We start from the raw sequence: 24,434 nt of genomic DNA on the forward strand, positions 1-24,434 counted from the left end.
GCGGAGAGGATAGACATGTTGACTTTGCTCAGAGGTGTTGTGGAAGTAAATAAAATACACATTCAGCTGTTAACTTTGGTAAATTAAGATACAAAGAATGCTTCCTTGTAAATCTCAATTCTCAACATTCACAGAATTCAGATTTTGAATTTTGCTTTCTATAGTCTTCAGTGGTTGATTTCTGGCAAACTTCACCTTCAGTCGCAATGGAAGGTACAATAATTGACTATGTCAGGACAGTTAACCTGCACAGATCACATTACAGACTGAAGGCTCTCCAACTTCTTCCACATGTGAAAAAGTTTTGGACTCTGCTATCAATATAATTGTTTCTGATGACTGAACTGCTCCTGTTACATTATTTCTCTCTCAACACTCTTATTTTTAACCCTTTCCAAGGTTTCATAACCTAAATAAAAACACCCAGCTTTCTAAGTTGAACTTTTTATAAGGTTACAATATTCACTCAAAGGTGGGTAATCAAAGTCATGTTTCTTCATTTTTGTCACTCACTAAAAAGACACATGAACAGCCATCTCCGTGTGGTTGAAAGAAGCAATTCATCAAATCACAGATCACAATTGTGAATCCTGTAATCCACATTTCACCTTAAACCAGAACTTTCCACACAATCAAACCTCCAGATTCCAATACAAATTCCACACAGTGGCCTCTTTGGTTTAGCACTGAAAGCAGCTTCTGATGAGTGAAATGATCCAGAAGTTCAACAATGCAATCCAAGACTCCAGCCACATTCAGAAGCAGAGAGATTTTGAAAATTCAGAGTATATTTAGACAAGCAATTTGAGCTAAATGTCATTGCCAATAAGAGAAATTTAGTAAAGTCCCTCAATAGCTTAAAATATGCTTATTTTGAATTACTTAATCCAATAATATTCTCTGAGCAATTCACTGTATTTTTCCCCTTTACTTCCACAATAAAAATCGGTTAATTTGTTTCCTCACACAAATGCAGCATCTAATTGCCTCACAGATGTGCCATGCCAGAGATGTCACTACAAAAGAAATCTCTCAGTTGATCAAAGATCTTTATCTTGTTATTGTTTCTCTCCTGGAAGAGGATTGCTGATAGAGCTCACCCATACCATTTGTTCTGGCTCTGCTAGACTAATGTCAGCACATCTGAAAGTGCTACACCTTGCTAGTATCTTTCACTCCTGTGCCAATGCCAGCTACTTGGTGAAGCTAACAATACTGAATGTAATTCTACAGTCACAAGGGTTAAGCAACATAAGAGCAACCCTTAACAAATCAACAGCTCCTAATAGTGACCAAATTTCAATAGTTTTGATAGCAAATTGAATAAAAATCCAGTAGAGTAAGAAACTGATGCCATGTAACGCCAAGTAATTTCAAACAAGAACCAAAATGTCCTATGCCTACTTGTGCAGACACCTATGAGATTTGGAGTCTGTAAAATATTACATGTGGAAGAGTCTTTCCAGGGAGTTCAGCTCCATCATAACTGTGTGACCTTGAAATATCCATCTTGGGAATATTTCACCTTTACTAGTGTATCATCATGTAGAATTATGCAGTAAAATGAAAATGAGAGGTGCTGAAGACCTTTATGTTTTAAAGTGCTTTTCACTTAAATACAAAACAAGTCAGAGAGAGAAATCAAGGTTTGCATAAACAAAACTCCCAGCTCCCAGTTTTTTGAAGACAGATAGACCCATGAACAGCTTGTGGTTCCTAAACAGCAAATCATAACAGAAGTATGAATTAACTCCTCAGAAATTCTTTTAATAATGTAAGTCCTGCTAATGTTGCTTTTCAGAGCTGTGACAACCAGCAGATTTTTCTTTATTTTGTGGTGAATGGGAAGATATCCAGCATCACCAGGATGCACACAAACCTCCCTCACTGTCAAATCTGGGACTATTCTTACCTTACTCTTTCACTAGCTCTACCACAATTTGCTAATATGATTTCACATCAGACAGTTTGAAATGTAGTGCCACAGCAAGGCACATAACAAGAGAGTGCCTTGACTCAGGCGAGAGACTTTACTAGGTGAAGAACTTGGAGAACCTCAAGAGTACTTTCTTAGTTATCTGCAGGGAAAACCAAAGCAGCAGGACTGCAGAACTACCTAACCCTCCCCTCTTATAAATACAGTTGAGCAGAAATTTCTCACTACAGGGATTTTTTGACTCCACAGTGCCAGATTGTCACAGCTGACATGTTAGTGAGGAGAGGGCCTTGGTTTCAGCAAAAATTTGTTTCTAAAATTATTTTGGGGAAAATCAGTAAAGTTTGAATCTGTCAAAATATCTTTTAGCATATTATTAATTGGGATACTCCAAATCTACTAAGCTACTTATTTGGAAATTCAAGATTCTTCAAGCTATGTAAACTAAATAATGAAGAAATCCTTTTTTAAAAAAGTGACCTATATAATTTTGTTCATGAATATATTTCAGGATTTCAGTTTTTCATCTCAATTTGAGCAAGGGCCAAACCTGAATTTTAAAAAGTAAATTAATGGAAATAAAATGTTTTACTTCCAAAAATAAGTTGCAGTTGACTCACTGCTATTCTAGTTTACAGAACCCTGCAAGCATCAATCTACCAATTTATGCTGAAGAAGTGACCTTTTCTGAACTCCTCTGCTTTTGCCTTGTACAGAGCACTTCAAAGAGTCAGCAGAGATGTCTCTTTTTCCAGGATTCTTTCCTTATAGACATTTTTCAGGTGATGTCTTTTTCCAAAATTCACATGCACCGAAATTGCACAGGTGGTGTTCATCACCTCTCAGCTTGAAAGGTGTGGCAGGTTCTAGGACTTCACCATGGGCTGCCCCCACTAATGCAGATTAATGGGAGGGTGATTTGTAGAAGCAGATTTCTGTCATTTGTCTCTAAGAGCCTAGAAGATGCTATTGTTGCTGAGAAGTAGCAGCCAACAGCTGTCTCTTGTTATTCACCTCCTTTAATTCCTCATTCCCTTCTCATTGCTTCCATTTACTCTTTCAGCAATGAGGGAAGATTAAAGAACTGCCAAAGATGAGAAATGCAAAATTCAGAAATGAAAGGAAAGGCTGCATGGACAAGATGCCTATAGATGACTTTCTAGAGCTTGCATTGATTTAAAGGTCAGAAGCTTAAATGAATGGGGATGAAGTATTGCCCATACTTCCAGGTACAGTCTTAATTTCAATTTCAAAAAAGAAAATCAAGTCAAACTGTGTTCTAAGATGTAACAAAGGATAAAAGAAACAAAGACCAAAGGAATAAGCATCCCTTAGAGACAAGAACACAGTTGAATGTGTGGATTTTTTACTAGATGTGTCTTTCTGAGCATTATTCTGCAACTAGGCTCCTTATTTAAATCGAAAAACAACAACAACAAAAGACAGAATTGTAGTCATTTCCAAAAGATCTGGGGACTTAACCAAATATTATAACACACAGTGCAAATAATGGGAAAGTAAGCATGAGAACTGTGTGTAATTCTACTTAAACAGAAATTTAACAAATCCATGCACAGCAATTATCACTAGCAAATTAAAGAACAAATTAGTATTTCCTGGGATTAACTTCCTTGTAATGTATTACCTGAAGTTTAACTGATGTTTCCTAAAATTTTGCCTTAACTTATGGTAAAGTTCTGCTCTGACAGACAGGAGGAAAAAAAAAAAACCAAGGACAACTGATGCTTTCTCCAACAGCATAACCATGGGACACTTGTATTAGGAGGACTTTCTGGGAAATATGTGTTTCTTTGAATAAGTTAGAGGGTAAATTATCCCATTTCAGTTAGGAAGTTGAAGTGGTAGGGATGTTATTCTATGCAGAGAGTTTTCTCTACACATTCTTTTTCAAGTGCCTGCCATAAAATGCAACATTTCAGGCATGTCTCCTTATGCTTGCAGTAATAGAAAGGTATTCATGCAGGTGAGAACCATATTGAAGGTAAAGAAACCATCTCAACTTGACCTATAGTTCACTAGTAGCATTTTGTCAAAACTTCTGAGAATTTCCATGACTGCCATGTAACATGTTTTTAACCTGTTTGCCTGAACCAGCAGAGGAACAGAATGCTGTATAGTGTCTTTTTGTTCTCTGTGTATACAGAACTTAGACCTGTGTGCCACTGGTACACAGCTACGGCTCTTAGCCTTCACAGCAATAAGATGTCAATATCTAAAATTAGAAACTGACGTGGTGATGGTATCAGCTGGAAGGAAAAGTCTTGAAATGTTGGCTTTAAAGCTGATCCCGCAGATCCTGCTTACTTGTTGTATCAGCACCATCTGCTGGTACCTCACATCTTTTCCGTTGTAATGCTGGCAGCAAGTTTTCCCTTAACATTTCATTTAAGCTCTAAAAATATTTGGGGAGGCGTCAGAAAGAAAGATTGTTGTTCCCTAATCTCTTTGGAGACCCCACTGGACAATTTATACTGATGTTAGCTCATCTAAGAAGAACAAAGAAAGAAGTCTACCCAAATCACTTAAATCCTAACTTAGGCAAACACTGCTCTGAAACAAATAGAAAGGATCCAGGGAGTTGACTCTGGTTTGCATAATTTTTTCACATGTTATCTAGCTCATCATATTTTGGAACTGAAACAAAATTGGATTCATCAGCACAGGGAATGATTCTGAACAGATGTGCACACACAGTATGATTCACCTCTTGAGATATTTCTAAGGGAGGATTCATCTCACCTAACACAGTCACATCCAGGAGTGTGTTTCCAGTCCAGCTGAGTGCATCTTTTATTTTTAGCTGACAAAATATATCACTCTTTTTACGTTATTTTGAACACGAATTCTCTTTCCTTTTTGCTAGATAGTCAGATCTACCAAATAGATGCCCAAGTGAAGTGGAGATACCTTATTCATGCATTGGAAAAGGGAAACATAAGGATAATGAAATCTGTTCATTCTTCTGGGAGGCAGTCAGCTGTACATTCAGCTCTGGACAAGACTCAGCCGATGATGTCCATGATCCAAGTAAGGGATAAAAATAGGTGCCTGTGACACATGGCACGGGAGAGGGGCCATTGCAGTGCAAGTATACTGGGGACATAGAAATGCTAATGGCACTTACAGGAGAGGCTGCAGGTTCTAAAATGGCCTCAGGGAGGACACAAAGGAAGAAGCTGATATTTTGGCTTGGAACTGGAGAAAGATATAATGGGAAGAGATATACAGGGAGAAATGGAAATAAGGAATGCAGGATATAGATTTGGCTTCCTTGGTTCTGTTGAACTGTTCAATGTGTCTATTTTTCCAGCTTCCCCCACAGCAGAAGGAGAGGAAGGTCTTTTGCAGACCCACCGCCTGTAGGCTTACTCTCACAATGATGTAAATATGTCCTCACTGCTTTTCCTCATCAAGATGCCTTCCTACTGCAGTCTCATGAATCTGGTTTGCAGCAGTTGCTGCACTACAGACCAATTGTCAAACCACTGAAAGCTTCATCTTTGTCTGTACTATGTCTCTGCACCCATTAGTTCCCCTGAGGGAGGCAAGGGCATGGCCACTGGAGCATCAAAATGAAATAAACATACATTAGCACTGGCAGAATGAATTTAAATATCCTGATTTCAGAGCATCTGCAGGAAAAGCAGAAAGGCTTGATCTCAAAATAGCCTTAAAAATACAATAAAACATCTACTTTACTTTCTGTTTCATATGTATTGTATTTGGAGGTTGGTCTGATGTCCTTAAAGCCCTCTGTTGCCTCCTGTGAGTTCTTGAACCCTTTGCTCACATAGTGTAAACTGCAAGGTTAAGGTTGTTAGGGATCCTAATGACCTCTACTTTCTTTTCAAAGATATTGAAATGACCAGCCTCATTTGTCCACTGTAACTGGAAGCAGTTCAGTTCTGCTCTTGTATGCTACACCTGAAGCCATAGTTTTGGAGTTTTCGTTTGTTTGTTTTGATTGAGGTTTTTTGTTTGCTTGGGGTTTGGTTTTTTTTCCCTTGCTTCTCTCCTGTCTTAATCTTTCATTTTATTCTACTGTTTAGGCTTTGACAGAAAACTTTGCCATGTGCAATTCTCATCAAGTAAAAGCCAAATACTTGTCATTTATAGATCCTATAACCGAATGATACATTATTAAATCTTTTCATCATCCTAGATAAATATAACCAGCAAAATGCTGTCTGTGATGAAACATTTGGAGACAACCAAAGTGAGCAGGGAAATGAAGACACTGTTGCTCTTTTGCAATAATTGTAATACAAAGCTTGTAACTAAATCCAATACAAATTGTACAAATTGCAGTTAGGCCAAAGTAATTCTAGGTTGAAATGATGATGAAATAGCAGAACATTAGACCTCAACAGCAACAAAAAGCCTATTTTAACATGCTGAGTTTAAGAAATGTAGTGCTTTAGAAATTAGAAATACATGTCGATTTTTAACAGACTATGTTCTATTTATTTTGGAGTTTGGTGATGATTTAATGTTTTTAATACAAATGTGAATCTCTCAGCCCCTAAGAAATTTCCTTTAATTTATCATACAATGTTATCAGTTTGAAAACAGCTGGTACATTGTGACCATAGGCCATGACAACCCATTGTGTTCACCCCAAGCCTTTTCTTGTTCCTAAATTATTTTCTGTGGGAAATTTCCCTCTAACCCAGTTCACTTCACAACCACAAAGCACAGATGCCCTCCTCCTTACTGCATTCTTCTCTTTCCAGCACAAGCTTCATGGAACTGAAACTCATGGAGAAGTAATAGCATCAGTGAATTCCCTGCTGCCCACTAGTCACAAAACCAGTTTTAAAGGACTATGCATTTTTGGCAAAAAACAAGCAAGTTAATTTAAATACAACTGCTATGTCAGCACTTACTCATTTGCCTCTTGGGTAAGAAAGATACAAGTTCACTAATCAAGAAAATATTATAGTTCACTGAGACTTCAGAAGTGCATTTAAAAGTTTTTGTCTTACTTATCTGCATTCTCCACACTCTGGCATGGAGAGTTTTTTCACTTTATGTATATGCTTTTTTATTTACTACTTTATTTTTACTTGTGTTTTTATGTTTGTTTCTGGATAGCACTGACACTGTAGTGAAATTTTGGGGAAAAAAAGACCTGACTGCCAAAAAGAAGGTTGTAAGTGCTGCTAGTTTTAGGCTCTAGGAGGAAAAATATCTAGGATAGTTGAAGCGTAATTTAGACATAAAGAAAAATACAGTATCAAATTTAAATAAAGAACTAGAGCTGCAAGGTAGTAATTAACTGTTTTAAATCTACAGCTGTGTGAGAAAACATTGGTCACAAGAATAATGTTATGCAAATTAAAACGGATGCTTGTGTTGCACAAATTTAAATTTCCAGATATCTGTGACAATTTCACTGAGAAAATAATTATGTGCTGATCTATATTCAGGTGATCTCCTGAAATGTTGTTGGCAGCCTTAAGCAGAGGAGGCAATCACAGAGAAAAACAGACAAGAATGATGACAATGTTTAGGGAAGATATGCCTGTCAAAATATGGAGCACCGAATTATAAAAAACAGATATTATAATAAAGTTATTTGGCTTTTAAAGTGATTACAGTTTGACATCCTCTCTGCTAATTCAGTCTGCATCACCACAGAACATTTTGACTTAGACAGAAGCTGCACACCATGTATCAACCCAAGGAAGGCTGAATGAAATAACATGACTGAAGCTTTGTGCTTGGCATAGTCCTCATACAAATGCTTCAAGTACAGGAGCCAGCTGAGGGAAGATCCTATTTCTATTCAGGTTCCCTTTTTTCCTAAATCAAGCAAAGAGTTCTTTGCAAGCATACGTCATCAGCATATAAATTTCTGAATGTGGGAGCTGCATGAAATGTATTATATATGCAATGTTATATAAATATGTATACATAGAATATATCTCCTCAGTGGTGCCATTCTTCTTTGTCAAGGACACAATATAGTTCTGTAGGAAAAAAAAAAACATTCCTATCTACATACTCCATAAGAACAATATTGTCACCAATGTAGAGACCAGTGTCACCAGTGTCACCATCGACCCTTGAGATGGATCTGTATCATATGCTTTTTTCTGTGCTGTTTGTGGGCTGGGACAGAATGTTCTGTCTGCATTCTTACTGAGAGTTTGGCTGACTATGAAGGTATGAAGCGCAGAGTTTAATAGTCCAGTTTAAACAGTTCTATGAGATCCCATCTCCATTTGCCACCATTACCAGTGTTTCTGGACTGTAATCCAGCATCAACAGGATCTAGAGAGATTGATTAGAAAGCAGTGGGTGTTTGGGCTGAACAGCCCTAGAGAAAACTGAGGATGGTTGGCTGGCTACAGCTACAGCTTCACGGTACTGCAGTTCAGCTTTCCAGTCACAGTCAAGAGTTCTTCATCCAGCCTAGGCTGGTGTTAATTTTCCATAAATTATGTGTTTTGGATTTGTGACTGAAAACCAGTGTTGGTAACACAGTGGTGCTTTGACTATTGTTGAGAAGGGCTTACACACACCAAGACCTGTTCTGCTTCCCACCCTGCCCCACCAGTGAGCAGGCTGGAGGCACACAAGGAGTTTGGAAGGCACACAGACAAATCAGCTGAACCCGAACAACTGCAGGGACACCCCACAAAATATGGCATCATGCTAAATTTTAAGGAAAAGGAGCTGTTTTAAGGAAAAGAGAAGACACTCCCAAGATGGAAGGTCTGTCTGGACAAGAGCCACCAGGAGTGAAGTCAGCAGAACTCAGTAGTAATTGGGGGAAGAGAAGGATCCAGAGAAGAGCCACAAAGCTGATGAAGGGTCTGGAGCACAAGTCCTGTGAGGATTAGCTGAGGGAGTTGGGGTTGTCTAGACTGAAGAAAAGAACTCTCAGGGATGACCATATCACTCCCTACAACTCCCTGAAAGGAGGTTGTAGCCAGGTGGGTGTTGGCCACTTCTCCCCAGCAACAGGATGAGATCACATAGTCTTAAACTGAGGCAGAGGAAGTTTAAGTTGGACATTAGGAAGAATTTCTTCACAGAAAAGAGGATAAGACATTGGAATGGGCTACCCAGGGAGGTGGCGGAGGGCTGGATGTGACACTCAGTGCCATGGTCTAGTTGACATGGTGGTGTTTGGTCACAGGTTGGACAAGATGACTTCAGAGGTCTGTTCCAGCCTATTTGGTTCTGTGATAGGTAATTCCGGCAGTGGGTGACCGCAACCACCAACTCTTTGACCAAAAATGGACCCTAGACTCAAATGGAGGGTAGAGCAGCACCTGCAGAGTAAGTAGCACAAGAAGCAAGACATACAACCAGCAAGCAGAGCTTTGACTACGCATAGACAAGCTATGCAATTCGCCAGGAATGAATGCTAATGGCTTTGTTCGCTGAGGTGCACAAGCACTGCAAAGTTCTGACGATCGGGGCGCCTGCCTGCGGCGGGCCCCGGGCCGGCGCGGTGGGCCCAGCGCGGCCTCTCCCGTTGCCATGGCGGCCGCCCCGGCGGCGCTGGCCCCGCCCCGCCCGGCCTTGGCCACCGCCTCCACAAGATGGCGGACGGCGGGGCAGCGCCCGCGCAGCCGGACGGGGATGTGCCCGCGGCCCCGGCCGCCGGCGCCCGCAGGGACCGGCATCCCCGGAGCAGTGGCCGCCCGCCCAGCGCCCGGGATTTGCAGGTGAGAGGGCGGAGGTGCCGCCCCGCTCCCGGGGCGGGGCGGGGTCGGGCCGGGCCGGGCGGAGCGCCGTGTCCCCGCGGGGCCGCCCCAGGCCTTCCCTCGGGCCGACCCTGAGGGCAGCGGGCGGTGTGCGGGACCCCCGCGGGGCTGCCCTGACGTGCCCCCTGCACCCACTCGGCTTTGCTTCCCTCAGCTCCTACGCCCCTTTGGGACTGAGAAGGGGAGGACGCCTCTGGAGGAGCGCTAGGCCCTTTAGGATAAGGTGTGTGCTCAGTTCTCGGAACGGGAAGGGCTCTCCCGACACTTCACTAGTTGGGTTTTAACTGTCCTTGAAGTTATTGAAGTGCCATTGCATTTCCTGATTATTTGATAGGAATGTCTTGTCCCGTATGAAAATGTCAATCTCTGCAGATGTGGCATAAGACTAAGGACAAGATCTTTTCCCAGGTGTATGTGGGAAAAGTAGAGTGTGATCACAAATGTAATTCAGCATTGGTACTTAAATGCTTAATTACAAACCCTTTTAGCAGTATTCTTTTTTGGTTTTTTGCATGTGATTTGACACTTTATGAAGGTTCAAAATCTTTTAGCAAGAAATTGATTGGAAAACAGGTGAAACTTAATGACTGAAACTGCCCCTGTTCTATTTAATTACACGTAATTGACAGAGAAAGATGCGTATAGTTTTTTTATTGATTACTATTTGGAATTTTCATAGGTTCCTCTTAAGATTAATTTTGCTGCAATTGTAGGATGCTTTGAGTTGGAAAGGATCTTAAAGATCATATAGTTCCAGCTCCTGTGCCATGGGCAGGGACACCTTTCACTAGACCGTGTTGCTCAGAGCTCCATCCAATCTGGCCTTCAACACTCCCAGGGATAAGGCACCCACAACTTCTCTGGGAAATCTTTTCTGATGCCTCACTATCCTCTGAGTAAAGAATTTCTTCTAATATCTAATCTAAATCCCTTCTCCTGTAGTTTAAAACCATTCTGCCTTGTCCTAACACTATCTGCCCATGAAGAAAGTTGCTCTCCTGCTTTTTTTTCTTAGCCCCCTTTAAGTACAAAAGGCCCTAGTTGGATCTCTCTGGAGCCTTCTCGTCTCCGGTGTTACTGTTGTCTTATTGGCTGGGATTGCCATTTTGTTGCTACAATATGTAACAGTAACAAAGTCTGTGTAAATACTTTTGGTTGGTAAGTTCTTAGTCAGCGGAAGCAGCCTGGCATTTTGGCTAGATACTTATTGCTACAGTGTTAAACCCCATGGAAGTACCCGCCAGGGTCTGTGCTTCATTTGTGGCGCCACAATACGAGGCAGGGCGTGAGGAAAGCACAGAAGCCTGGCCATGCCCTTCCATGCTCTCTCAGCATCCCTCAATCCTTGCATTAGGGATGGTACAGGGTGTGTTGGCTATGACTTACCCATCAGCTTTACATATCTGAAAGGTATTTTCTTCTATCCTCAGATGGAATAGAGGTCTTCAGCAGATTTTTTTGGGCTCACTTTTCTCAATGTAATTTTCTTAATGGATATAATTCCTCATATTTATTTTTTCCCTGCAGAAAATACCTCATAATATTATGAAAACAACAAAAATTAATATGGGATTAATACCTTGTGTTTGTAGCAGTGTGTTTTCAAGGACAGATGATGTTTCATTTTATTTTAATGCGTATCCCCTCTCCATAAAAATGTAATGAAATTGTAGCCTAGTACCTTTTCTGGTGTATATTATAAAATATTAATGTCAGTCACATAGTGTGAGCAGAGTGGCTTGGGGACAAAACTAAGGATGATTTGACAAAGTAGAGTCTTATTCAGGACAAAAGAAAGGTTGCTGAAATGACATTGCCCTTACATACATTTCTAAGAATGAGCTTGCCAGTGATATGGCAGCATTTTGGGAATCTGGGAAAAAGTTGTTGGGGTTTTTTATAAGTTTTTGTGGAGTGATGCCTTGAATTCAAGCCAGCAAGGCTGAATTTGTTCTTCATCCCAGTACAAGCTTATTTGAATTATGTTTTTTACATTTCTATGTAAAATGTTTGTAAAATTTATTGTTTGCTTCTATCAGAGAGTTAGATTGCAGCTTTATTTCAATTTGTTACCATTAATGAGCTGATGCTTAATATCTCTTTGTGTATTTACTCTCATGGCTGAATCTAATACAGATTTTATGTAGCTGGTGAAGCAGTGGAAACTAAACAATAGCAGAGTGCAAGTTCCAAGTCATAATGGCATTTAAGTATTTTATAGTTTGTTTTTTTTTTTTTCATAAAGCACAAGGAAAGTTGAATTTTAGTTGGGGTTCCTTGTGTTAATATTTCTACTTTTCTGGAGAGATGGATATTTCACATTAATTTTTGTCTTATTTCTATTCTATATGTAGTTCTTGAGTTACAGACTTACAAAAAAGAGTTCTGTTTCCTACAGCTGGCCTTGGCAGAGTTATATGAAGATGAAGCTAAAAGACAGTCATTGTGTTCTGACAAGCCAACAGCTACAAAGATCAGTAACCCAAAGGTGTCACAGAGGTAAGATGGGGTTTTTTCAGAAATGCCTGGATAGATGCCTTATTAACTCACAAAACTTTGTCATTCCTCCTTGTATTAAAAGCAATCTATGGCAATTTATAATCAAAAACTGTGAATCCCTGCAATAATGCATTGTCTGTCTTCTCAGAATGCTTTTAAAATTTATTTAGGAACCTTTTTACCAATTGGTATTCCAGGTATTCGAAAACACTTTAAACTCATTTCATGTGAGGTGCTATAACCAAAATGCTGTGTTGCTGTTTTTTTACACACACATAATTTGGAAATTTGCTGTATCAGGAAAATTACTGCAGTTCTTTGTTTCTTCAAAATTCAGTAAACTAGCAGCTTGTGTGAAACTTGGCAACTGAACTGCTTTCATTGTTGTATTTATGGCAATGCCTGATGAGACAGATAGTGATTCTAAAAATTATTAGTAGGTTCCTATGGGGTGACAGAAATAAGGAGGGCTTCTTAATGAATTTGTGTGGTTTGGGCAGGTGGAAGGAAAGATGCATATTTATATTTCAGTCCAGCTTTTCTTAAAACACTCCTACACTGTAGTGTTTGCAGTTCACACAACATTTGAAGATTCAGCATAGTCTTGGATGTTTTTTATAAAAGTATCTTGCCAGTTTTTAATTAATTAAAAAATAATTTAAAGAAGAGAAATATTTATAAAACTACTGACAGTGATGCTGTAACAAGTCTTGTATGTGGATTGTTTTTGAATCACTGCTGCCAGTATGGGTCTCAGTGCTAAAGGAGGTCAAGCAACAGAAAAGATCTTAGTCACTAGTTATGCTTCAAGTTCACTGCAAATGCAGAAATCTCTTCAGGAAGAGAGACTTTAGCAGAGAAAGGGACACTTGGAAGTATAGGGGGTTTTAAGGATGTTTTTTTGTTTCTTTCAATGAACCCACCTAAGCTGACTAACCAGCTACACAGAACTAAGTTTACAAACAAATGAAACAAACAGCTCAATTTCTCAGTACATCTCATGAAGTTATAACTTTCCACTCCCAAGCAAAGGAGATGCTGAAATACCATATCTCAAATACTTCAATGTGACAGTTGGCAAATACTTGTTATTTGTTGGCATTCATGCTGGAATGTGTGTGAGAATGAAGAGATGAATTAGTAGACTTCAGTTTGCTCTCTCAGATGAGGGCAGTGCATTAATTGCACAGAAACAGTGCTGCTCTTCTATGCTAGAAAAAAATAATTCAGTTGGAATGGACCTATAGTGACCATCCAGCAACTGTTAATGCAAAATGACTCTGCCTATGTGTGCTCTTTCCTCCTTGTTCACTGAGAAACATTCATGGTTGTGTACTTCAGCAAAACAAACTCAAACCTAAACAAACCCAAAAACTCAAGCAACCAAACAAAACTCCTCGATATTTTTAGTTTTTGAAAAAGAAGTCATTTCAGAAGTTAGATATGAAGTTTATGTGCCAGTCATCTTCAAATGTTTTCTTTTATTCTCTTGGCAGTCTTAAGCTGGATTCTCTTAAAAGGTTGAGAAAACCAGAGAGAAGCATGAGCGATGACAAAGAAAACCAAAGGTATTTTTATAACAAAACAAAACAAAAAAATTTAACAATTGTGAAAGTAATTGGGGTTTGTGTCACATTCACACTTTGCTCCCTCATGTTCTTTCAAAATGCATGTGAGCTAGATCTGTCCTGCAAAGAGGTAGGGGACTTACTAGAGTGTTAGCTGTACACTGTTGTTGTAAAATTATATTTAGCAGAATGTGGCTGGAGTGCTGTAGGAGCTGTAGATGCCTTAACCTGTATGGTCATAAAAGGTTGTAACTTACACTTGTGCTCAAAAATTTTTTTGTCATTCTGAATATCCTGAATTGTTCTGTGTATCTATTGCTCAAATATTTGAGTACTTCCTTTCTTTCTTGAATACAAATTCTGATAAGAGTTCCTGTTTCATACATTTACCACTATCATTCTTTTAAATCTAATAATTACAGATTTTCCATATAAATGGTAGTTGGGGTGATAAACACAGATTTATGTACAAATGAGACACATCACTCAGGGTTTGACAGCTATGTGGCATTATAAAAATAGTATGATTGTACAGTAACCTCATACCCAGTACTCTCTTCTGATAATTGTAAAATATAATGGAATCAACATATTGTGAAGGTATTGGTCTGAGAAACAGTTTCACATGGATTAATTGATTTGCCTTCCCCCAAATGGTTAAATGTACAAGTTGAGGAAAGTGGAAAGCAGTTATTAGTTATTAATGCTTCCTGTAATCAAAGGCAAAACAATCAGGTTTGCCAGATTTTGATTTATTTACAGATTTTTTTTTTTACAGCATCTATTCCAATGGTATATAGAGATTGTAGTGCCTTTCTCTAGATAATTCTTGAGGAATATCTTGATCTTCATCATCAAACAGATACAGTTTTGAACAGAACTATTTGTAGCTTAGCATTTTGTCTTCAAGAGCTAGTAATGGTGCTGTGAAGGAAAAAAAACCCCACAAATTAGCTTTCACAACAGGTTTAGCTTTCACAACATTTTCTGCAGGTTTTAAAATGCCTTGAAAGTTAATCATATTTATTTTAAAATTTCTATTTCTGATACTGTTGGGAATGAAAGTATGCTAGATCTTTGAATTAAAAAATTAAATTGTGGCACTGTTCAGGTTTTCCAAGATCAGTTTTATACTTATTCTGCTAAGGTGGTGTTAGCTGTGAATTTATCCAATCCAGGCACAGTCCCATGCACAGAACACTCCTGTGGAAATCAGTCTTTCTGGGAGTAGGTGACAACCACATAAGATGCCCAGCTCCATCAGGACTGTGTTCACTTAAAACTTAAGGCCTTGCCCTCTGATCTTTGGGATCTGTTCCAGAAGGCACCTTGGTTCTTTGTTAGTCAAATGTTTTTAGTATAGTGCTGCTTGGATTATTGAGGAGGTTGGAACCAAGTGAAGCATTTATCAGAATGAAAAGGATTTGTGCCAAATTTGCCTCTCTGTTATTTTTTTTTCTTTCGATGGAAAGAGAAAAATTGTGCTTATTATTTAAAGCATTGTTGCTTATTTGCATTACTATTCTTAAGATTTTATTCAGGTGACTCAGAATATAGAGGATTACAAATTTCTGGGGCTTCTACAAACCCAAGTAAAATTGTTGCTGAACTCTTCAAGGAAGCAAAAGAACATGGGGCTGTCCCATTAGATGAAGCCTCAAGAGCATCTGGTGATTTCAGTAAAGCCAAGGTAAAAGTTAAGAAATGTGTTGATCTCTCTTTACGTTCGTGCCTCTGAAATTCATCAAACTACAGGAGAGCAAGTGCCTCTTTCTGTGATTTACAAATAGCAGATTTGCTCAAAACAGTTTTATATTGTCTGTTTCCAAACAGCTTGCTCTAGAAAATAAAGGAGCACACAATTTCAGAGGGAATCATTAGAAATCATCATGAACTGGAATTATATGCTTCGTTTTTAATTACAATTGATTAAATAAGAAACCAGACTAAATTTGCATCCCAAATCTTACCTATAGAATTGCTCCTAGAGAGTTGTGGTCAGCAGTTCAATGTCCAGATGCAGGCTAGTGACAAAGTATCCATAGAGGGATTAGTGCTGTTCAATGTCTTCATCAGTAACACAGACAGTGAGGTCAACTGCACCCTCAGCAGGTCTGCAGGTGACACCAGGCTGAGTGTTGCAGCTGATGTGCCTGAGGTCTTGGATGCCATCCAGATGGATCTGGACAAGCTTAAGAAATGGGCTCATGGGAACATCATGAGGTCAACAAAGCCAGATGCAGGATTCTGCATCTGCATCTGGGCAGCCCCCAGTATCAGTACAGGCTGGAGCTTGAAAGGATCAAGAGCAATTCTGGGGAAGGACATGGGAGTAGTGGTAGATGAAAAGTTGGACATGACCCAGCAATGTGCACTCACAGCCCAGAAAGCCAGACATGTTTTGGGCTGCATCACAAGAAGCATGGGCACCAGGTTGAGGAAGGGGATGTTGCCCCTCTACTCCACTCTGGTGAGAGCACACCTGGAGTGATTCATCCAGCTCTGGGGTCCACAGCACAGGAAGGACATGAACCTGTTAGAGAAAGTCCAGAGGAAAGCCACGAAAATAATCAGAGGAATGGAGCACTTCTCCTGTGAGGAAAGGCTGAGAGAGTTGGGATTGTTCAGCCTGGAAAAGACAAGGGTCTGGGAAGACCTCGTTGCAGCCTTCTAATACTTAAAGGCAGCCTATAAGAAAGATGGGGATAGACTTTTTAGCAGACCCTGTTTTGGTTGGACAAGGGGTAAAGGTTTTAAACTAAAAGAGGGTAGATTCACACTAGGTATAAGAGAGACATTTTTTTTACAAGTAAGTGTGTTAAGACACTGGAACAGATGCTCAGGGAGGTAGTGCATGCTCCATTCCTGGAAACATTCAAGTTTGTGACCTTTAAAGGTCTCTTCCAACCTGAAGTATTCTATGATTCTTATGTTTGAAAAAGTGTACAGAACAGAAGCTGAAATGTGTCACAAAGCTTTCTTAGTCTGACTGTGGCTGCTAGATATAATTTTCCACTTAGAAAATACATGATAGAACAGTACTTGCTTTTTATCTCAGAAGCAAGCTCTTTTTTTTTTTTTTTTTTGCACCTAGGTAAGAATTTTGATAAACTGTTTTAGATAATTATTTTATAAGCTTTTCTTTTTGTTTTTTTTCAGTCATTTTCTGGTGGTGGATACAGATTGGGTGACTCATCGCAAAAGCACTCTGAATACATATATGGAGAAAATCAGGATGTAAGTAAAATTCATAGCAGAAAACAGAACCTCCAACAGAGGCCTGCTTAATCATGTTTACAGCTTGAAATGCCACAATTACTGAAACTATGTTTATGAGGAAAAAATAATATCTAAATATTAGCTATGTGTTCAGTAGAAATTGTTGAAGTTTCCGAAGAGATGTTTGTTGGATACTCCTAAGGCCTCCATTATGGAGCTGTCAGATGTAAATTACTTTGAAATTCTTAGCACACCTTCTTTTCAGTTACATTGCACCAGGCGTTGTCCTGGATTTTCTTAGCTGTGCTAACATTTTAATGCTTTTAGGAATTGATTCTTCTTGTGGCTTGCAAAGCAGCCCATCTCAAACTGGAGGGCATGGATGGTGTTCTAGGGAAGGGGAAGCAGCAGGCTTGAGGCCTTTCGTTCCTATCACTTAAAAAGCAGGATGTGAAGGAGAGGGTGAGGAGAAAAGAAGTTCTCTGCACTTTGCTATTTTTGTGAATGGCTAAAGCAAATTTTCAGCTTGTCTAGAAACAGCTACTAAGGCCAAAGGATGTGGTCCTGGCTAGGGGGTGCTGTTGTGCCACACAAGGAGCCTTCTGGTCTCCAGCAATCCTTCTACTCCAAGTAACAGCCAGCTGTACCCAGCCAGACTCTTGTTGGAGTGGGCTTTCCATAACTGGGGACATAAATACCTTTCTAAGGGAAGGCCAATTATACTGGCTGAGGAAGCCTAGTTTTGCTGGATGGCAAAGCACTTAGAAGGAAGAGAGGATGCAGGTTTTGAAGCTGGAAGGCCCTAGCTGGACCTTTCATGTATGATGTAGCAAAATAAGATGGGAACAAAGGAGGCTGGTTTCCAGGATTCTTAGCTTTTGAGCTGAATGGAGCTACTTTCAGCTTTGTTGGAGCTCAGCATGTAATAATTTGAGGGAAGTGTAGGTTTTGCTGTAACTGATGTATCAGCAGTAATTTGTAATTTTATGGGTTTATTTCTTAATTTCTCAGTAAAAATGTTTACTGCTTTTGGAAATAACTGGAACATTACGAAGATCACTACACCCTCGCTGTATCATATTTTATGTCATGGATAGCAGATTAAGAGATTATTTTTCGCAAGGGAGAATGGTCTAGAAGAAGACAGTAGTCTATAACTACCGGGCTTTTTCAAAAATAATCTAACAATGACAGTTACAGTGCAAGGTATTGTTCTTATTTTGTCATTTGCCTTCTTGTTTGTGGTCTTGTACAAAATTTGTTTAGTGTAGATCAAAATTTCCATAATTAGTCTGTATGAAATTGTGCTGCCATTTTGTCTTTCTTTACTTTTTAAACTTGTTTTACTTCATAGGTTCAAATTTTGCTGAAACTGTGGAGGAATGGATTCAGTTTAGATGATGGCGAGTTGAGATCCTATTCAGATCCAACAAATGCTCAATTTCTTGAGTCAGTTAAAAGAGGGTAAGTTAAAATGACAACTTTTTTGATGTATGTGTTTGAAGTGAAATGGACAAAAATCCTTTCTCCACACGCTTATCAAAAGCTCCAGATTTCTTATTTGCCTGAACCCATAAAATATAGTCTGTATTTGTCACCAGATGCATGGGGCACTTAAAAATTTGTAATACTTTGGTTCTTTTGGTGGTTTAACTCTGAATGATACTTGCTACAACAGCTTTTATATTCACAGTTTTTTCCTAGCTCATTCTATGATTCAGCTGTCAATATATTCTAGGTTTTGACTGTTAGTTCACTGATTTTTTTTTTCTTCTTTTAGGGTGAAATCAATTCATAAAACAATTGACTGTGACTTTGAAAATATGCATAATGTTAGTATTGACTCATACTGTGTGTGTACTTTTTGGATGACTTCTTTTTGCAGTTCAGAATGTAATTGAAAGTGTAATTATTGTAACGTATTATTATTGTAATTCAGGGAAATTCCTTTGGAACTGCAGCGACTTGTTCATGGTGGCCAGGTAAATTTGGATATGGAAGATCACCAAGAACAGGAATATGTGAAGCCCAGACTGCGATTCAAAGCTTTCAGTGGCGAAGGGCAGAAGCTTGGAAGGTGAAAAAAGCTAGATCTGTTCTATGCTCTGTATTCATATACTGTTTCATTCCCATTACTGAAAATTTCATACTACTTTGTCATGGTTCCATTAGTAACATCTGCTTTGGTTTTTTTCCAATCCTATAGCCTTACACCTGAAATAGTCAGCACACCTTCTTCCCCAGAGGAGGAGGACAAATCCATTCTTAATGCACCTGTTCTGATTGATGATTCCATGCCAGCAACTAAAATTCAAATTAGATTAGCAGATGGGAGCCGGTTAATACAAAGATTTAATCAAACACACAGGTAAATTGATTCTGCATCAATGCAGGTAACAGTAACTATTTCAATAAGTTTGTGTTTTGTCGTTAAATGAGTCTCATCAAGACGTCAAAAAGGGGGAAATACCAGCCTTGCTGAAATGTATCATTCTATGTCACTTCCATTACATGGTTATATGATGAACTGACTGTCAGAAATTCTGTGCTTGGAAACACAATATATTTGATAACTGCAACTTCTGTTCAAACTTTTATAACCAATGATGTCCTTTGTTTTTTTAGGTCATAGTTGAGCCATAATTGTTCCCAGGACAATTGAAATCTGTATAGCCCCACTATATAGTCATCCCAGCCCTGGGCCCTCCTTGGGAGGATCAGGTGGATGACTTGGGAAACACTGTGAAAGCTCTTTATTGCAAAGTGTGGAGTATAGTCTCAATTGGAATATAGTCCACACTATGGGCAGAGAAATCCTGTAGCCCATAATCAAGAATTCCACCTTGTTATACTTAAGGTTGTTACAAACATGACATGGTCTGTAAGTGTAGACTGCAGCCCATATGCAGGAGGATATATAGGCACTTCATGCTCATTTGCAATTCCAGCATGTGGGTTGGACATAATACTGAGAGCTAACTTCTGTTTTGGATGGTCATCTCCTAAGAATTGTCAGTGTGTGAACTTGAGGGAGGTTTTAGATTTGTTAGTAGCTTTGCTGATTAGAGCTTGGCACTGGTTTTATTGATGTTGGCACAGTGCCACAAACAGCGTTGGCCAACCCCATGAGGTTATGTTAGTGCAAGGCTCTGCAAAGCTCTGCTCTCCACTGCTGAGAGATCTATGGGCAGAGGAGAGAGATTTGGGCAGCAGTTCCACCCATGCTTTAGCACTGTTAAAGCCAGCCTGCACAACTGTGTTACAACATGGCTGCAGCTTGAATCCTGACTTGGAGGTGATGTTAGCATGGACCCAATTCCATGTGAATATTGTTACATGGAGAGCTCATCTGTTTCCTTTTTTCATTCTGGCTCAGAATAAAGACAAAGGGTAACTTTTTTTACCTGACAGTATACACAGACCACAGTGAGGATATTTTAGCTGATACCAGTAGGGAGGAAGATACAGCAGTACTTTTTGACAGTTTAGACCTGATAATATATGCTGAGAGTGCAGGCCCAGATCCTTTCTTCACAGCATCTGCTGAGAAGTGACTGAGACAAACTATGAGGCTTATTGGGAGCCTCTGTAGCTGAGTTGTGTGTTCTTTTCTTTGCATGGAAGGGTAGAAGTGGTAAACTTGCCAGTAACATCTGTAACAACCTAGATTGTGTTGACAGGAACTTGCTTAATTATTATTAACTTTTTCTTGACTGTGAATCTTTATGGTTATCTTCAGCAGCTGATTTTGATCATATATATGGCAAAGTGCATTACTTATGTCAAAGGCCTTGAAGACTGATAAAAAGCAGAAATCGCTGCTTATTTGGCTACAGTAAACTTGCCAATTTATTAATTACAAAAGATCTTCACAGATTTATTCTCAGCTTAATGTCTTAATAGAAAACCCTCAAATTTCAGGATTTTATCTCTAAAATACTATTTTTATCCATGTCTTAAAAAATTAAATTCTTCTTGTTATACTGTTTATGTGACTGTTTTATTAACTATTGATCAGAAGTTCACTGCCAAGTGAAAATAGGGGAAAGCTCTTGCTATTGAAGTGCGTTAATTATTCCTGTCTGCTTCCTCTTCACTGTGACTATATATTTAAAGATTCTTTCTTCCATTAACACTTCACTTTTTTGGAATATAATAATTAATAATTAAACTTTTGACAGTGATGTTGAGATTACTTGACTTCCTGTGTTAGGTATCAGTTTGCAATATACTTTCGTGTTAAAAATTTCGTTTCTGTTATTTGAGGAAACAAGCAACATTCGCTATCATTTTCCAGGGAATTTTTTTATGCAAGAACCAAAAAATTGTAAGCTATAATCATTACATCTGGATCAGAGAGAAATATGAAATCTAGAACTTATTTGGTTGTTTAGTCTGCTTAATGGTTTTGTGTTCTCTGATCATATTAATGTTCAGAGATGTATGTCAGATGGAATCATACAGAGTTTTCATGTCCATCTCCTTTTCACAGGATTAAGCATATTCGAGATTTCATTATCCAGTCCCGTCCAGCTTTTGCAACAACGGATTTTGTTCTTGTGACTACCTTTCCAAATAAAGAGCTAACAGATGAAAGCCTGACGCTACAAGAAGCAGATATACTTAACACTGTGATTCTTCAGCAATTAAAGTGATCTTGTGATTGTTGTACAACATAGGGACCCTGCTGTACTGTCATACAATATGTTTCCAACAGATGAAAGAAAGGAGATATCAGTGTCTTTTTATTTCCTCTTTTCCAGGGATCATATTTTTGGATTTCATGTCTTCCAGCTATAACATATCTAACTTTTTAATTTTAATTTCTCAATATTATTCAGGTTATTTTCAGTCTTAAAAATAAGGTTCTGTATGTTAATACGTTTCAAACCACATCTTATACTAAATGTGAAATGAGATAGGACTTTGTGACTCAGTTTTTTGAGGGGGGTGGGGAAAGGAGCATTTTTCTGAAGGGGACAGTATCTTTCATAGAAGTTGGTAAGATTTGCACTATGGAAGTGTTCTATGCTGCATTGACAAACAGCCATTTGAAAACTTAGACTGTAGGTTATGTTTACCTTGAAAACTATTAATATTAAGGTGTTCTTTTTAATAGGTTTACAGATAATTAATGCCCTAATATAATTTTTGTACGTTCTATTTGTAGTGTTTCATGGTGTAGTATAATATTTATATTATAGTTTTTATGTCATTTTCCTTGTATTGTTGCTCGTATGAGTGAATCAGTTCAGGAGATGCAAACCTCAGCTGTTGCAGACTATAATAGAATGTTCTTGTTTGTATTCTAGTTGTACTACTTGTGGTGAAAATAAATATGAATTTTTTTCTTTTTGAAAGTTAGAGAAATGTGAGAGTCCACTGTCATCTGGGGAAATTATGTGATTTAGAGGAGGCCTCTGGTCATTATGAATCTGGGTGTGCAGTTGGACCCTGTGCAACAACATGATTCCTTACACAAACAGTTACTTAACCCCAAATAAAAATACGCTGAGGTGCACAAACACAGAACTGTGCATGCAAGTGACAGCATAAACGTGTTAATTGGTCACATATTTTTGACCTGAATTTCAGTTGTTTATATTTGGAATTTTGGCCAAACGTATTTTGTAGTATTCACTGGGGATTTGGTTGTACAGCTTTCACTGTGCTTGCTTGGAAGCTGTATAATTAAACTCCTTCATCTTTGAAATTACATATTTTATAAAAAAACCTGTCCCAACACTACACTAAGCAGGTAGGAGTCTTATGTTGGGGGAAGCTGGCTGCTGTGCTTTAGTAGCATGCAGTTTTTTAGTATTTTTGGATTTATATCAGAGGAGTGGATCACACTCTGAAGGAGAATAGGTGGGCTGTATCTCTTGTACCAATATGTGTTGAAAATTGCTGTTTTCCATGTTTATTTTGTTCTGAAAATATCAATATTTGTTTATTTGTGTTAAGATTATAATTGCTTAGTATATTCTTACGTTTTTACCTCAAAGTAGATATTTGAATGAGTAGATTTTAAACATGCAGTTGTATTTGAAGCATTTTGTTTTGCAATCTGAATATCTGCATGATTTTAATCATAATTCATTTCATGTGCTAAGTAATTAAAGCTTTATGTTTAAGATTGCAGACAAGGCTTCTTGTGTTATTCCAAATTTACATTGTGATAGTGTGGTGATTGTGTTGTGTGCCAAATATTTAAGCTTAAACATAAAGGAATTGTCATGTACTGTGCATGTATTTTATATCCAATATACAAACAGTTCTCTATGTAAATGCGAGGCCAAAGTTCGTGATATCAGTTTTGGGCAGTCTGTGGTTTGGGCATATTTTGGTTCAGGATGTAGGTGAAGTTACATTGCTTATTACTTCTGAAGACCCTTATTGATTAGGCAGTGGTGTATGAAGAAAAAGGGTTAACTAAATTGTTAAGTTTTTTCCCTCTTATGCCAAAACCTACAATACATATTATCACAGTCTCTTTGTTTCAAATACCTGTTGAATTTTAGTGTTTAATGGCAGCTGAGAGTAACTGGGGGTCCCAGAAGTTAACAATATTTTGTCTAGCACTAGGAAATGTATCAATGATTATGTTTAAATATTTCAAGCTTCTCGGTACTTGAAAGCCTATGGAATCTTCCACCTCATAATTTTATGTCATAACTTTTATTATATAAATTGTCACTTATAGCTAACATCTTGGCATTTTTGGCACAAAACTGTTCTTTCAGTGCAGACCTATGTGGATATGCAGTTAAAACTGGCTACAAGGGAGAAAGAGCTTGGCAGAGGATGATGATCTTTCTCTCACAGTAAGGCTGCTAAGTTTGGGGGTTCCATTTATTTTCCCTTAAATAGAGGTAATAATCCTATTGCTTGCTCTTGTAGGCAGCCTATGAAAGGCTCAGGCTTCACCTCCGCTTGACTTTTCTAGAAATCCTTTACCACACAAGAGCCAAATAATCAAAACCTGAATGTTTTCCTTAAAGAAAACTCATCAGTAATAATTGATTCTGGATAAACACAGCCTTATTAGTCTTTGGGTTTTGGTTTTTTTCTTCAGCAGTCCACTGAGATGTTTGCAAGCATTCCACTTTAATTAAACTACTGGACACACTTGTATAATTAGCATATATTAGCAGTTATCTCATGCTGTTCTTGCTCTTTGGTGAAAATCTGTCCAATATTAAATGAAGCGAGGAAGAGCGCACAAGTACTCTGAGGTGCTATTTGCTAGCTCCCTGCTTAGTTGCTTGCACTAAGTTACAGCTCCCGTGGTCTTTAAATTGTCTTACTCTGTGCAGGGAGAAGAGACATGCATCTTCCCCTTGCTCATGCTGCTTAAAGCTGCCAGGCCTCACTGTAGGCATGTGCTGCTCTCTGGGCAGGTGAGACAGCAGCAAGAGTCTGGGGGAAATGCTGAATCAATGGCTGGCCAAAAGCAGTTAGCTTCTGGTG

At 38.6% G+C, this 24,434-nt stretch overlaps 1 protein-coding gene across 1 annotated transcript; it reads left to right on the plus strand.

Annotated features, from left to right (window-relative positions):
• Window positions 1-9,513: 9,513 nt before the first annotated feature.
• UBXN2B (UBX domain protein 2B) lies at window positions 9,514-23,101 on the plus strand. Its single transcript, XM_030943708.1, has 9 exons — window positions 9,514-9,639; window positions 12,077-12,177; window positions 13,674-13,745; window positions 15,276-15,435; window positions 16,905-16,982; window positions 18,319-18,428; window positions 18,904-19,041; window positions 19,171-19,332; window positions 21,457-23,101. The coding sequence occupies exons 1-9, from the start codon at window positions 9,514-9,516 to the stop codon at window positions 21,617-21,619; spliced, it is 1,110 nt and encodes a 369-aa protein (XP_030799568.1). The 3' UTR covers window positions 21,620-23,101.
• Window positions 23,102-24,434: the final 1,333 nt, after the last annotated feature.

Source organism: Camarhynchus parvulus, chromosome 2, assembly GCF_901933205.1.
Source record: "Camarhynchus parvulus chromosome 2, STF_HiC, whole genome shotgun sequence".
NCBI classification, from domain to species: Eukaryota; Metazoa; Chordata; class Aves; order Passeriformes; family Thraupidae; genus Camarhynchus; species Camarhynchus parvulus.